Here is a 13573-nt window from a genome sequence, read left to right as displayed (position 1 = left end):
TTGACCTTATTCTAAAAATTAATGAACACCGTCAATTCTATATAAATTGGAAGCGCGTCCATGCATGTGTACATATACATGTATGTTGAACTAAATATTACATAGCAATGCAATAGTGGCATAGTGGCACAAAAAGGGGGGGTATAATGAGACCTATTTCATGCAATTATATCGATTTGAATTTTTTGTATCTATCTTTCTTAAAGCACTGCATACAGTACTCTATGTTCTGCAGAGAGTATGAATTATATATATATATATATATATATTTAATTTAATAAAACAAAAGAATAAAGTTGGAAATGTGAAATTTATTAATCCCAATATTCTTAACATAGATAGATAGAGAATGAGTTTACATAAACAAGTTCTTGAACACGCACAGAGGCTCGTGATTCCAAGATTAACTAACATCACTTAATTGTAGTCTAAATATATATCCCACTAAATTGTTGCTTATAAGTGATAACAGAAATTGAGTTTATAGCTAGGCGCCAAGGGGCACCCTTACAATCATACACATGAATACATATATATTAATTTCGCACATTATGATCCTCTTGGGGTATGACGAGTATTAGGTCCATATGGTGAGTAGTCATGAAGGTCCAAGTCCATCCTCTCACTCACTGCACTTGGCTCCACCATCCACTGCATGTTATCCTTAGCAACGACCTGTTCATGAACACAAGATGGTTAGCAATATAATGTTATACATATTTCTTAAACCAGTTTATATGAATATGATACAACATCATCAAGATTGAAACCTCGTCCTTATTTTCTGGAACAAGATCATGAACCTTTGGAACTTGCAGAAGGCTTTCGGTCCCTGTTTGTACATACAAAAGAGACAAAATATTGCGTGAGGACTATAAAGAAGAAGGAGAAGCAGGAGAATATAGTAATAGAACTTAATTACTTGTAATTGGGACTGCTTTCAAGCATAGAAGTTGAGAGAGCCCTAGAAAGATCAGGAATATACGAAAGAGAGTGCCTGCCATTACTGCTATGAACTGAACTTCTGAGCTCGCAGGGCTGTGTTGCTTCTGATGTATGGTGGGTAGGCAATTTATAGCAGTGGATGAGATGTTTCTAGATGTGTGAGCATGGTAATTAAGGTGGATAATAAGAAAGCAACCATAGTGCCGAAGTCAAAAAAGGTGACAGCAACCCATCATTTTACGGGGAACCGAGGCTCATTTCAAAGCTTTTATCAGTGATGTTGGTTGTGGATGTGAAAACTCAAAACCAGCTATTGGGGTGCAACTAAAAGGCAAAAGATATATTTTAAGCGAAGATGGAGCACATTATGGAAGTGGAAAGATGACACATCCTGAAGATGTAGTTGCGTGGCAGAACCTGCTAACACTAAACTATGAACAAGCTAAGATAGTTATTTTCTGGGGTTAAAGCGTGTCGTTTACCATCCTTATTTTATATTTGATGCGCTGGTTGGCTCTGATCTAAGTCTGATGACAGATGAGAACTAGAGCTAAAGATATTGGCTTTGTTTAGCTTCTGTCTAGTGCATGCACATTTGCATATTGTGGAATTCATATTCAAGTAAGTCGAGGGGAAAAGGGGAAAATGTGGTGACAGCACTCTTGGTCCATTATGTATGAATCAGGCTAATTAATGCAGTGACAAGTTTGCTCTGCGGTGATCAAAGCTTAGAATGTACTCTCTTCAATCCATTTTATTGGTCATCTTTTAGAAGAGTGAAGTAGTTCATTTTATAAATTATTAAATTGATAATGATGTTTTGTTTCAAATAAAATACCTCAACTATCATTAAAAAATGAGAGAGAGAAACAAAAAAATAATATTATATAGTTTATTTACCTTTTGAGGATTATGTTTGTAATTTTATTAAATTTTATTATTTATATTTTTGTTGTATTGATATTTATGAGGTTGATAGAAATGATTTATAAATAAAACTAGAGGAAGTATAAATTAGAATGGTTTTGCCTTTGACATGATTAAATGAGGCCAGATATTTCTTGAGATAGAGCGTAATTCTAGGGTCTTTTATGGTGGCAATATCAAAGAACATGTTTTCATGGAGAAGGTAACATCAAGTTGGCAAGCTTCAAACCAAAGTTGACCAAAAAAAAAAATCCCCTGCCATTCCTTCACAGTGCTTGCTCTTTTAATGCACCCTTGTTCAAGATTGTTACATCATATTGTGTTGTTTGATTAAACTAGACGATGCTTCTTGTACAAAATTTGATAAACAAGCTGCATTGCAATTTTCCTGATAAATTAACATAGATGAATTGTCACTTTGAATTAATGTTGTGTGAAAAAAACATCCATGTGCGATCATTCACTTGGAAAGATATTCCCTACTCAATACAAATTTAAATTATTACATAACAAATACATGCATGGTTCTCCAGTAATAACATATCAAACCAAAAGAGCATATAATTATTAGTAAAAATTATGCACGCACTTACGGATTGGAGGTAAAACTAACTAGGAGGAGTCTATTACTTGTTCTTAGTAGTTTAAAAAAAATTGACTTTGTAATTGGCAGCACTTGTAATTCACAAAACAAAAACTCACATGCAGTAATATATAGAGCCTATTTGATTTCTATTTTTAAAAATAAAATATTTAAAAAAATTATTTGAATAAGTTTTTGAATTTAATTGTTTGTAAATTATTTTTTTATTTTTTAAAAACAAAAAATTATGAAAAATAAAAAATGAAAACTTCTTAAAGTTGTTTTTATTTTTTTATTTTCAAAACACACTACATTTAATTATTAAAAAATATAATTAATTTATTTAATTTCTATTATAAACTATTACCATTGATCACCTGCAACTATTATTATCACTCTATCTTTTAATTTTAAAACTATTTTTAAATTAATATTACCAAACATATTTTTGTTTTGCTTTATTTTAAAATAAAAATTTAAAAATTATATTACAAAACAGTTTTAAAAAAAATACAAACCAAACAAACCCATAGTTAATTCCACTCAAAGAAAAGTGATGTAGTTAATTCCTTAAAGGAAACTTCAAAAATGGAAATTGAAACTGTATTGGAACTAGAGATTCTTTTTAGGACTGTGAGTACAAAATGGAAGAATGAATATGGAATGTATGAGTGAAAATCATTTCAACTGACCTTTTATAATTTCTTGACCTATTTTAATCCCTATGTAAATAGGGTTATTTTGATCAAAGAGCTTATTGTTTGTACTTTATATGTCATAAGCGATCAGGGCCATTAATTGATAATTTAAAATTGGGGGTTCCTAAAGTACATTGTTTTTTTATGTGGACCCAAAAACATCATGATGTGTGTTTTTTGTTTGCCTCTGTTCCATGAACAGGTCTCTGGACCTTTTTTATTTTTTTGGGCCAAGAAGGAATGGGTACTTAATGAGAGTGGTAGCAGCTAATGGGTCGATGAATGATAACAGTTAAGAATCTTCGGCACAACCACTGAAACTGAGCCTAACAGACTTGTTGGGCTAACACCAAACATGAGGCCCTGTTGGTCATTCTATTCTTCTTAAGAACATGTCAAAGAAAACATCCCATTTATATATAGCTTGATTTTGACGAGGTGACAATCTAGTACTTATTCTTAGGATGTATATAATTCTTGTCAAATTTAAACCAGAGGCAATTCTTCTCCATGATTTACCATCAGGACCAAACTGTCATGAACGGAGGCAGTTGAGCCCAACACGTAGATTCTGAAGAAAAAGTCTCAAAGGCCAGAGGGAGAAGGAGTCATATATTTGGACGTTAGTTTTTGGTCAATAACAAGGACCAGTCTAAACTAGTAATTAAGCTTCACAAAGTGAAGTAATCCAACTCTTGGCTGATTATGAATAATAAAATAGCCTTAAAGTCATCCTGAACCGCCCACGCGGCCGCCCCTTGCATTATCAACAAAAATAATCCTAAAAAGGGGCACTGCTGAAGGTGACGTGATCGCTGCTCTTTTAATTTAACTATTACTAATAATTAATTAGATTAATTGTGAATTAGTGATAGATACGCCTGACTTCTCTTACACCGAAAGATACCAAAAAGCAACTTCGTGCACCCACTTTTAACCTTACGTGTGCCAATAGTTATTTTTCCCCTTTTAAAAAAAAGGTTCCCTTGGGGATGGACACGTGTCCCTTCCATGGGACGCCGGAAACCGCGCTCGGATGCCGACCGCGTGTCCAGCACATTGACACGTGGGAGGATGGATTTGATATTACAAAATTTGTTTTCGTCACTTCGCAGAGGAAAGCGGACCCTGTAGGAAAATGTGCGGAGCTGATGTGGCAAGAACACGCTTTGATCAGTTTTTTTAATAATAATCTTTTATCGTTTCGTGCTTTAGATTAGCATTAGCTTGGAACACGTTTGCCTTTTTAATTTTATTCTTTTTTTTTTTCGGGGAACCTTTTTCTTTTGTTCTTTTATGAGAACCCTCATCCTAATTGTGCGATAAATCAAATCTATCTCGGTCCGAAATAGAGTTGAGCTAGGCCAAGGCCATGGCATTATCTGCATGTGCGGATTTTATTTATTTAATTTTTTTAAAAAATATAATTATTGATTACTATAATTTTATTAAATTTTACTTTCAATTTTTATAATTTTTTATTTTCAATTTTTATAATTTAAGAAAGACTGTGTACCATTTATTTTTCATGTCTCTATAATTTCAATTAAATACTGAAAAAATTATAAGAATTAAAAATAAATGGAACACAGTCTTTCTTAAATTATAGAAATTGAAAATAAAAAAATTATAAGAATTAAAAATAAAATTTAATGAAATTATAACTGTTAAAGATTATATTTTTTTAAATTTTTATTGAAAAGATTAAACAATGAGATTCCTTTTAAAATTTAAAGATACTCTTGGATTTAATCTTACAGTATATGCTGCTGCAAACAGTGGAAACCAATCACGTCCGCAAGTTAAAGTCAACACTCGATTGAAGCTTTTTTCAACTAATAACTAATAAGAGCTGTAATTGGCCAATTAAAAAAAATTAAAGAGAACTTTTCTTTATTAAAAAAGTGGAAAATAAAGAAATGGGGAAGGAAGACACCTGCAGGAAGAGAATTGGAGGATATATAAAATTAGCGGAAATTCGTCTCTGTCTTCTTAGTCTAATATCTTTTTGTTTATTTAATGAAACCGATGTCCGCAAAAAAAGTGTTAACTCGTTGCTTCTCAACCCGTCTGATGAAGAATGTTCAGCTTGTTTTATTTTACTTGATTTGATATCATCCCAATTATATTGAGACGAGCCTCATTTTGATCATGGGACAATTGAGATGAGAATTTATAAAATAGATAGAAAAAGAGTTCGGGACAGAATGGGACATGCGATTATCATTGGGACGTCTCGTCCCATCTCGAATATTATATATATTATTTTTATTTTAAAATATACATTAAATATATTAATTATATTAATATAATTTATACTTATATTAATTATATCAATTATAATTTCAATACCTGTAATTTTTATATAAAATTAAAGTTTTTTATATTAATAATTTTAATGACATAGAGGAAATAGGATAATACCTTTTTATAATATATTAATTATATTGATACAATTTATTCTCATATCTATCTATTTAATAACTTTTATTTATATTGTATTTTTTATTTTATTTTCAAAAGAGAATTAGCTTAGCACATTTTAACTAAAATAGAAAAACAATGATTTGATATTATGCTCGGCTTGCCTGATATTGCTGCTCTTATGGCCTAAAAATCACTTGTAATTACTATCATAATGTGTAGTTGTGATTAATATAATTCAACAATTGACTTAAAATTGATATGATTTATGTACTTGTGTTATTTTAATTTTAAACTTAATAAATTATATAATTTAAAATCTTAATGAATGTTATTATTTAAATTTTTCTTTAATATTGTCTGATTTATCAAGACAGCGAGACGTCTTGATCTCATCCCTATTCCTAATGGGACGAGATGTGACACGGACAAAATTCAATCCCGATCTTTTGTTCGGGACGGGACACGAGACATGAGTGTCCCAATCTTATTCCATCCCGTGAACACTCCTACATTCGATATTCAGCCTCCATATATATTCATAAGTACTTGCAAAAGTTTTAATTGAACTCTAATTATGGACAAATGAAGATGTTACTTTTTTAAATATACATTGAATTGAATATTGACTAGGCAATCAATGGCTTAGTAGTTAGTGCTCCTGTCTGTATTGTATTGTGCAGAAAATCATGTGTTGACAAATTAATTGATAAGGATTTATCTTATATTACAGTATAGATTGATCAAGTCCCAATTGTTAATGTAAAGATTTTACTGAACCTTTATAAGCATTATTTGAATCGTTAAGCTTACCCTAACTTTATCCTTGCTATCATCTCTTAGAACTTAAATTATCCATCATGCATTAAAAAATATCTATATATTTCCACACCAGGCTAGGAGAAATTCTTGCACATGTTAGCTACATAATAGTGAGTTCAGATTCAAGTCTGAGTCAATGACACATTTATTATAAGTGAGGAAATTTCATTTATGGCATTTGATCATAGTTAATGAAAAAATAATAATCCTTAAATTTTGAAAATTCATTTCAAACCAAAGGCACCGAGTGAAATTAAAATATAAGATAAAATTATTTCATTGTCCCTCACTCCTTGCCTCTCTCCACTTTAAAGTAATGCAGGCATGAATGAAGGGGGGGAAATTGTTCAGTCCACAAGTCAAGTAGCAAACCTCACAACATTGGAAAATGCCTTAGCTAAAATGACGGGCCCCTACTATCATTCTAGGTTGCACGCTCAATCAAGTGAGGAGATTGTGAGACTTCTTTGTTTCCATAACACAAGCCTCATCTCCACTCAGAATGGCTTTCATTTATATTAATAATACTGTTGTTATATATCTGGAATTCCATATCACAGTGAATTTGGCGTAGTATGGTATGGTTTGGTTCTCCTATTTGAATAGCGACATGCATAGTCACCGCCAACGCCCGCAAATAAGAAACAAACCTTGCACCTTTGTTTTCTGTGACTTCAACCTATCTTTAGACGATGATTCTCCCATAAAATTTCATCTCCAACCTTCTTCAAACTCCCTTTCCTGCCATTCTAACCAACATATTCCTATTTCCCTTTCTCTTCCCTTCTCTCCCACCTTAAATAGACTTGTTGTAATTATTAACAATTTCACGAAGGGAAATAAATAGCTTTAGTATGAACAATGAACAACTTCTTTTGTTATGATTATAATACTTGAAATAAAATCAAGATTCAGTAATGGTACAAAATAACTCCTATAGGTCAATAAATAATTTTATATAAGGAAATAAATAACTCGTTTTACCATGATTGTGACAATAAAATTAAGATTCAGTAATGGCATAAACAACTCCTATATATCAATGAACAACTCATGCTAGGATGATTACAACACTTGAGATAAAATTAAAATTCATTAATGTCACAAATAACTCCAACAAGTTAATGGATAATTTCATGTAGAGAAATGAACAATTTCAACAGAGAATCAAAAAAATTGGAGGACAATAAAATAACTTTATTTTTCATTTTAATTTCATTTCTCTACTCTAGTATGGGATGAATTTTCAGAGTTTAAGGAGCATTTTTTTTTTCATTAAGTGTGGTTAAGAAGCCTTAAATAAAATTTTCCCTTTATAAATCTATGCATCCGAGGATGAAGATAATATGCATATCATCAAGCATGTTTAATCAAAGGAAATTATATTTGAATATTATAAATTAAAAATCAACTTTATGTCATAGATATATTGTTTATGTAGTTTAATGTGCTTTTAATTTTTTTTTTCAATTCAGAATTCATATATTTAGAATAATACTAATAAACAAATGGTACGTTCAAAAGAACATGACATGCACTTTATTTGTTTGAAGTATATTGATGAATGATTTGCTTCTTGGCCCAAAAACAAATGTTGATTAAATAGCAGATATACTTGAAAAGCGTTAAGTACAATGTTGTCCCTCAGATTACCACGTATCTGCCTCATCCACGCCACCATCATCGCTCGCCGAGCAACCACCTTTCGCCATCTTTACTCTCCCCTTTTCACTCATGCCTCCACTCGCCTTTCACAATTTATTTCTTGCCCCATTATTTTCTTTTTATTTTTTTTAACAAATTGTCACTTAAACTAATACATGGAAAAAGTCAACACTTCTCTTGTTATTAATAGAGTATAATAGTCTCATCTATTCTGTATGGCTGATCACACCTAATAGAATAAGATTTATTATTATATTAATATATATGGTCCCATACATTACATGAAATCTAAACAATTGTCTATGTTGTTTATGATTCAATTTATTTATAGTCTGATTTATTAATATTCCGATATCATATAGCCATTAGAAAAAATATGATATCAACATTTGGGGTCCAACATTTTTTGGTTACTCGATGCGATTTTTTCTCTAAAATGATGCTTTTTTGTAATTAAACTTTCCTTTTCTAGATTCCTCTACTACGCGAAGCTTTTAAATAGTCGACTTTTGCTCTTACTAATTAAAAAATATCCAAATTATGGGTGAATGTTTCAATGCTAAAATGGCCTAAAATTATGTCATTTCTTCCTAACTGCAAACCGAACAATTTCTTTGTTTTTTAATATAAATATCAGTTTAAAAAACAATAGAAAGGGGGGGGATACCATGTCAAAAGCTCCGAACTTTTTATTACCAAACAAAAACTAGAATGTCGTGCTTTCTTTTTTTTTTTTTTTGTGGGGGGACAAATGTCGTGCATTTACCATAAGATTATTCCCTCTGAAGATATCTGGCAATCAGGAGACTCCACGTAGTAAGCAGTCGCGAAATTTTCGGGCGCCCGGAGGCGTCAAAACTGTTGACATGGGTGCACGGAAGGAGAGTGCCACCGAGAATCAAACATTTGAAAAGAAAATCTATGAAGGCCACAAAAACTTGTGGCCTAGAATCAACCCCGAGGCTGACGTGGCACCCACCACTGGTTTAAACGGATCAAAATCCAATTCGACGTACCTCCATTGCCAACTGAGACCCGAAGCCCCAGGCTTAGAAGCCACAACACCACCACCAACTACTACGAAATACGATTACTGTGTCACTAGTAACGAACCTGTAACCCTCTCCCGCGTTTTCTTCTCTGTTTTTATCCCCAGAAAATGCAGGAAACTAGAGACCCTGCAATTAAACTCTTCGGCCAGAAGATTCCTTTGCCCGGTGAAGGTGAGCTTCTTGCCTTTGCCGTCGCCGATCCCGACCACTCTGAATCTCCGAGCTCCATGGAGGTGGACACACAAGAAGGAGGAGACGGTGATGATGGAGAGCAACAGAATTCAGAAGAGGAGAAGGACGAAGATGACAAGGTACAGTTGGAACTGTGTCGTAGAAAATGATTTATGAGACAATAAGGAAGTTTTTCTGTGATATATAGTTAATTGAGGACGACCCATTCGTTAATAATGCTAAGACGACTCTTGGGTCGGCTTTTTTCCTTTTCAATTCTCATTTTTTGGGATGGGGTAAGCTCTTTGTACCATAGTTTCTCCCAATTTTCTGGTTCTGATTTTTTTCCTCTTAGTTTTTATTTTTTATTCAAATGATTTTTTCAGTTTTGTAACTGAAATCAAGGAGCATATAAATGCTTGTTTTTCAATTCTGAAGTATCAGTCCTAAAGAAACATAGTATTGGGAGAAGTGGTGAATTCCAATTTATGCATTTCCACTTCTGAAAATGAGAATAAACAAATTTATCTCTGATCTGCTCCAGGAGAAATTAAAAGTTCCTAAAGCAACTTGGGATGGACAAGATTTCTGGTCTTGCTATTCAATTGCTATCGCCGGTTCACGGATCGAATTTCTCTCAGATACTACTATTGCTTATCATGATACTTTCTCTTCTTCCTCATCTTTTTTTCTCAAATTTCAATTGACTAATTTGTCTCCGGGGACTACTTTAAACAACTTCCCTGAACAATTCTCATCAACTTTGGCTGGGGCGTTGGGCTGATTTGCCTTTACAACAAAAACTTCTATTGCTTCAAACTTTTAATTCATAGAACAGATTGATCCAGCTTAAGATCGGTATTTTCTGTCGATATAATCTTACCCCAGATCTTACAGTATATATTCTTCTATATGGGGTATAAGGATCTGATTTTTCCCTTCTAGACCTTCATTACAAATGTTATATATATATATATATATATATTTATTGCCACGGATATTCAGCCCAATGTTAACCGGTTGTTCCTCTCCTTGAAATTCATAATTTAACATCTTACTGACCTCTGTTTTTTTTTTTTTTGGTTGCTTAATTCTAGAATATGTTTTTTTAGGGTAGGATTTGCTTGCGTGATATAGCTGTGAGCCTGTGACTGTGTCGGTACGAGTTAATAAATACACCCTCACCTGCGCAGATATTCACAGGCTAATGATTTTTTGTTTAAAGAAAGAAAGAAAGAAAAGAAGGCGGAGCAAGCATTCTTCTTAATCTTCTTTCGCCTCATTAACATATGAAAACTCAATCTTTCTATGTATTCTGTTTATTTCTGCGGTCTGTGACTGTGTGTGCGCATTATATTAATTAGGCAAAATTATTTGTCAATTTTTTAGGATCATTCAGCTGGAAACGCTGCAGACAAAAAGAAAGAGGCTGATAATCCTCCATACGCAGAAGAGACTAAGAATCCAGACTCATCGGCAGAAGCTAGTGTGAACCCGAAAACGCCTTCCAAAGATGAAGAGACTGCAAAATCAAAAAGTGACAACTCGGAGAAGGAGAAAAGTGATGCAGCTAACCCGCAAGAGAAAACCTGAAGAAGCCGGATAAAATACTTCCATGTCCTCGCTGCAACAGCATGGACACCAAATTCTGTTACTACAATAACTACAACATCAATCAGCCTCGTTATTTCTGCAAAGCCTGCCAAAGATACTGGACTGCAGGCGGTACCATGAGGAATGTACCAGTAGGGGCAGGTCGGCGAAAGAACAAGAACTCTTCTTCCCATTATCGCCACATCAGCATTTCAGAGGCTCTACAAGCGGCTAGAATTGATGCTTCAAATGGGGCTCATCTTCCTGCGTTAAAGGGAAATGGCAGAGTCCTCAGTTTTGGATTAGATGCACCTATTTGTGACTCTATGGCGTCTGTCCTGAATCTTGCAGAGAAAAAGGTCCTAAATGGTGTGCGAAACGGCTTTCATGTCAAAGGTGTTGAAACTGGTGGTTGTGATGACTGCTCAAGTGCATCTTCCATTACAGTTTCAAATTCTATGGAAGAAAGCGGCAAAAGTGTTTGCCAAGAATCATTGCTCAAAACTAATGGTTTTTCCCCACCAATCCCTTGTCTTCCTGGGGTTCCCTGGCCTTATCCTTGGAATGCTCCAGTCCCTTCACCTCCTATGTGCCCTCCAGGATTTCCTTTGTCATTCTATCCTGCAGCTTTTTGGAACTGTGGGGTGCCAGGAAATTGGAATATACCCTGGTTTCCCCCACACCCCTCTGCTCAAAACCCAATATCTCCCACCAGCACTCCAAATTCTCCAACATTAGGGAAGCACTCGAGGGAAGGTGATGTGATCAGAACAGACAACTCCCAGAAAGATGAACCATCAAAGCCGAGAAATGGGTGTGTTCTGGTTCCTAAAACCTTGAGAATTGATGATCCAAGTGAAGCTGCAAAGAGTTCCATATGGGCAACTCTCGGAATCAAGAATGAATCAGCCAGTGGAGGAGGTATGTTTAAGGCCTTCCAATCTAAGAAGGACGACAAGGATCATGTTGTTGAAGCCTCACTGGTGTTGCGGGCTAACCCTGCAGCCTTATCTAGATCCCTTAACTTTCATGAGAACTCCTGAATTAGCTTCTCTGGTGACCTAGACGAGATGATGAGCATCTGCAAGTACTTGCCATTTGATTGCCCTCACTGGCCATAGGGGCCAGAGGACGGTGATCGTCTTGGATGTCCGTAGCATAATTGGAGCTAATCTTGAGGAGTTTTTAGTGGGGAGGGGGGAACTAAATTTTTGTCTTTTCATATGACTCCTTGAACAGGTGGCTTTTTTAATGTACTTTAGTTTTGTGAGTCTGAGTTCATGTACATATAAAAATATATATGTAAAAACACTTCCTGGAGATGCAAAAATATCCTTACTATGCATAAAAATCCTGAGGCACTGTCTTTTCTTGTGGAACAGGAAATTTGGTCTTTCTTTTCTTGTACAAGTGTCGGTTCTTTCAAAAAATAAAAATGTCACTTTTCTTGGTATAGTTCTCTCCTCCCTTCCACGTGAACTGCAGAAACAGTATCTGTTTTTTCTAAAGATAAGAGCAAAAGTCCTGTCTGAGAAATATGATAATAAAAAATGGCAAGTAAAAGCAGTGGATAGTGGAGACTCTTGTCATATGTGACGTCTATATGGCTGTGATGTCTTGAAAAAACTTGCTATTAAAAAATAAATAGCAGACTGACATAATCAAATACAGAGATTCAAATATATATAAGTTCGCTGAATTAGTTTTTAGCTTTGAATTTGTTTATCTTCATAAGTAAATTTGGGATAAAGAAATAAAGAAAGCATCAGAGACCTGCTTTTTGATGATATGTGCCTAAAGTTGTTCCTACAGTTGGCACACTGAGAGAATGACAGAGAAAGATGAATAAAATGGGGCTAAAATGGAGAATTAACATGCAAAGAGAATTGATGTCTCGGGTCATCCTTTAGCGCATAAGAGGATGGTCTTGCATCCATTAAAAAGGCCGCCAAGTACCTCTCTTTTTCTGATCCATAGGATCAAAACAAGCTGCAGAAAAGGTGGACCACTAGAAAAAAATTCTCCTTGATATTTTCCCCTCTTTTTTGGTAAAATCACTTGAGAACTTAAGTAAAAGCGGAAAAAAGACAAGAAAGAAAAGCATGCATCTCTCGATCTTTCCAGCATTAAATTACCCCTCAAATTGGGCATCTATCTTCCCCACCTATGCCAACAGATATATGCTGGTCCATAAGTGATATATGAGCTTTCAGTTTATTTCTTTTTTTCCCCCCCAAAAAAAAGAAGCATGGGGTATGAAAGGTATTGCAGCTTCGATATAACTCAAATGAGGGGTGAATAAGAAATATAAGTTGTACTCAAATGAGAAAGAGGAAAGACTTTTTAACTGCAGATTAAGGGAAAAAAATTTTGTTTTGAGACTGAGCACTGAGATATAATCTAATGCTTGGGTTACCCGAGAAAAGAAAATAACTTAAGTGACGTGTATGTATAGACACGCACCCATATTATGAATAATGGTTTCTATGGGGTCAATACTAGAATAAATCTCCTTGCTCTGAAAGTTTGCTAACAAAGGTAAAAAATTACTCTTCCTATTTTACTCTCCCAAGCATCAATTTCCATCATTTTCATATCATCAATGAATTCTATATTTGAACTTTAGTTGCTCTGAGATAACAATTTTTATCAGATACTGACTAACAATCTCCCTCAACAATTGCGTACCCAGT

The 13573-nt window shown here is 34.1% G+C and overlaps 2 protein-coding genes across 2 annotated transcripts; one reads left to right on the top strand and one right to left on the bottom strand.

Moving 5' to 3' along the window:
- Nucleotides 1–290: 290 nt before the first annotated feature.
- On the bottom strand, nucleotides 291–1068 carry LOC129319315 (uncharacterized). Its single transcript, XM_054964338.1, has 3 exons — nucleotides 923–1068; nucleotides 771–832; nucleotides 291–675 (listed from the first exon to the last, which is right to left on the bottom strand). The coding sequence occupies exons 1-3, from the start codon at nucleotides 1002–1004 to the stop codon at nucleotides 550–552; spliced, it is 270 nt and encodes an 89-aa protein (XP_054820313.1). The 5' UTR covers nucleotides 1005–1068; the 3' UTR covers nucleotides 291–549.
- A 7904-nt stretch (nucleotides 1069–8972) lies between these two features.
- Nucleotides 8973–12333, top strand: LOC129320637 (cyclic dof factor 3). The gene is given in 3 exon segments (XM_054966173.1): nucleotides 8973–9427; nucleotides 10677–10872; nucleotides 10875–12333. Coding segments are annotated over 3 exon segments (1449 nt in total). The 5' UTR covers nucleotides 8973–9223; the 3' UTR covers nucleotides 11924–12333.
- The last annotated feature ends 1240 nt before the right edge of the window (nucleotides 12334–13573 follow it).

This window comes from Prosopis cineraria, unplaced genomic scaffold (assembly GCF_029017545.1).
Source record: "Prosopis cineraria cultivar Desert tree isolate PC_DT_omini unplaced genomic scaffold, ASM2901754v1 PC9, whole genome shotgun sequence".
Classification (NCBI taxonomy): domain Eukaryota; kingdom Viridiplantae; phylum Streptophyta; class Magnoliopsida; order Fabales; family Fabaceae; genus Prosopis; species Prosopis cineraria.
This window is presented reverse-complemented; position numbering and strand designations above follow the sequence as displayed.

Excerpts from the sequence above, each read along its gene's own strand:
- LOC129319315 (XM_054964338.1), bottom strand. The coding sequence starts at position 1,004 with ATGGCAGGCACTCTCTTTCGTATATTCCTGATCTTTCTAGGGCTCTCT. Across the intron at positions 833-922 it reads GAAAGCAGTCCCAATTACAA|GGACCGAAAGCCTTCTGCAA; the intron begins GTAATTAAGTTC and ends ATGTACAAACAG. Across the intron at positions 676-770 it reads TTCCAGAAAATAAGGACGAG|GTCGTTGCTAAGGATAACAT; the intron begins GTTTCAATCTTG and ends GTTCATGAACAG.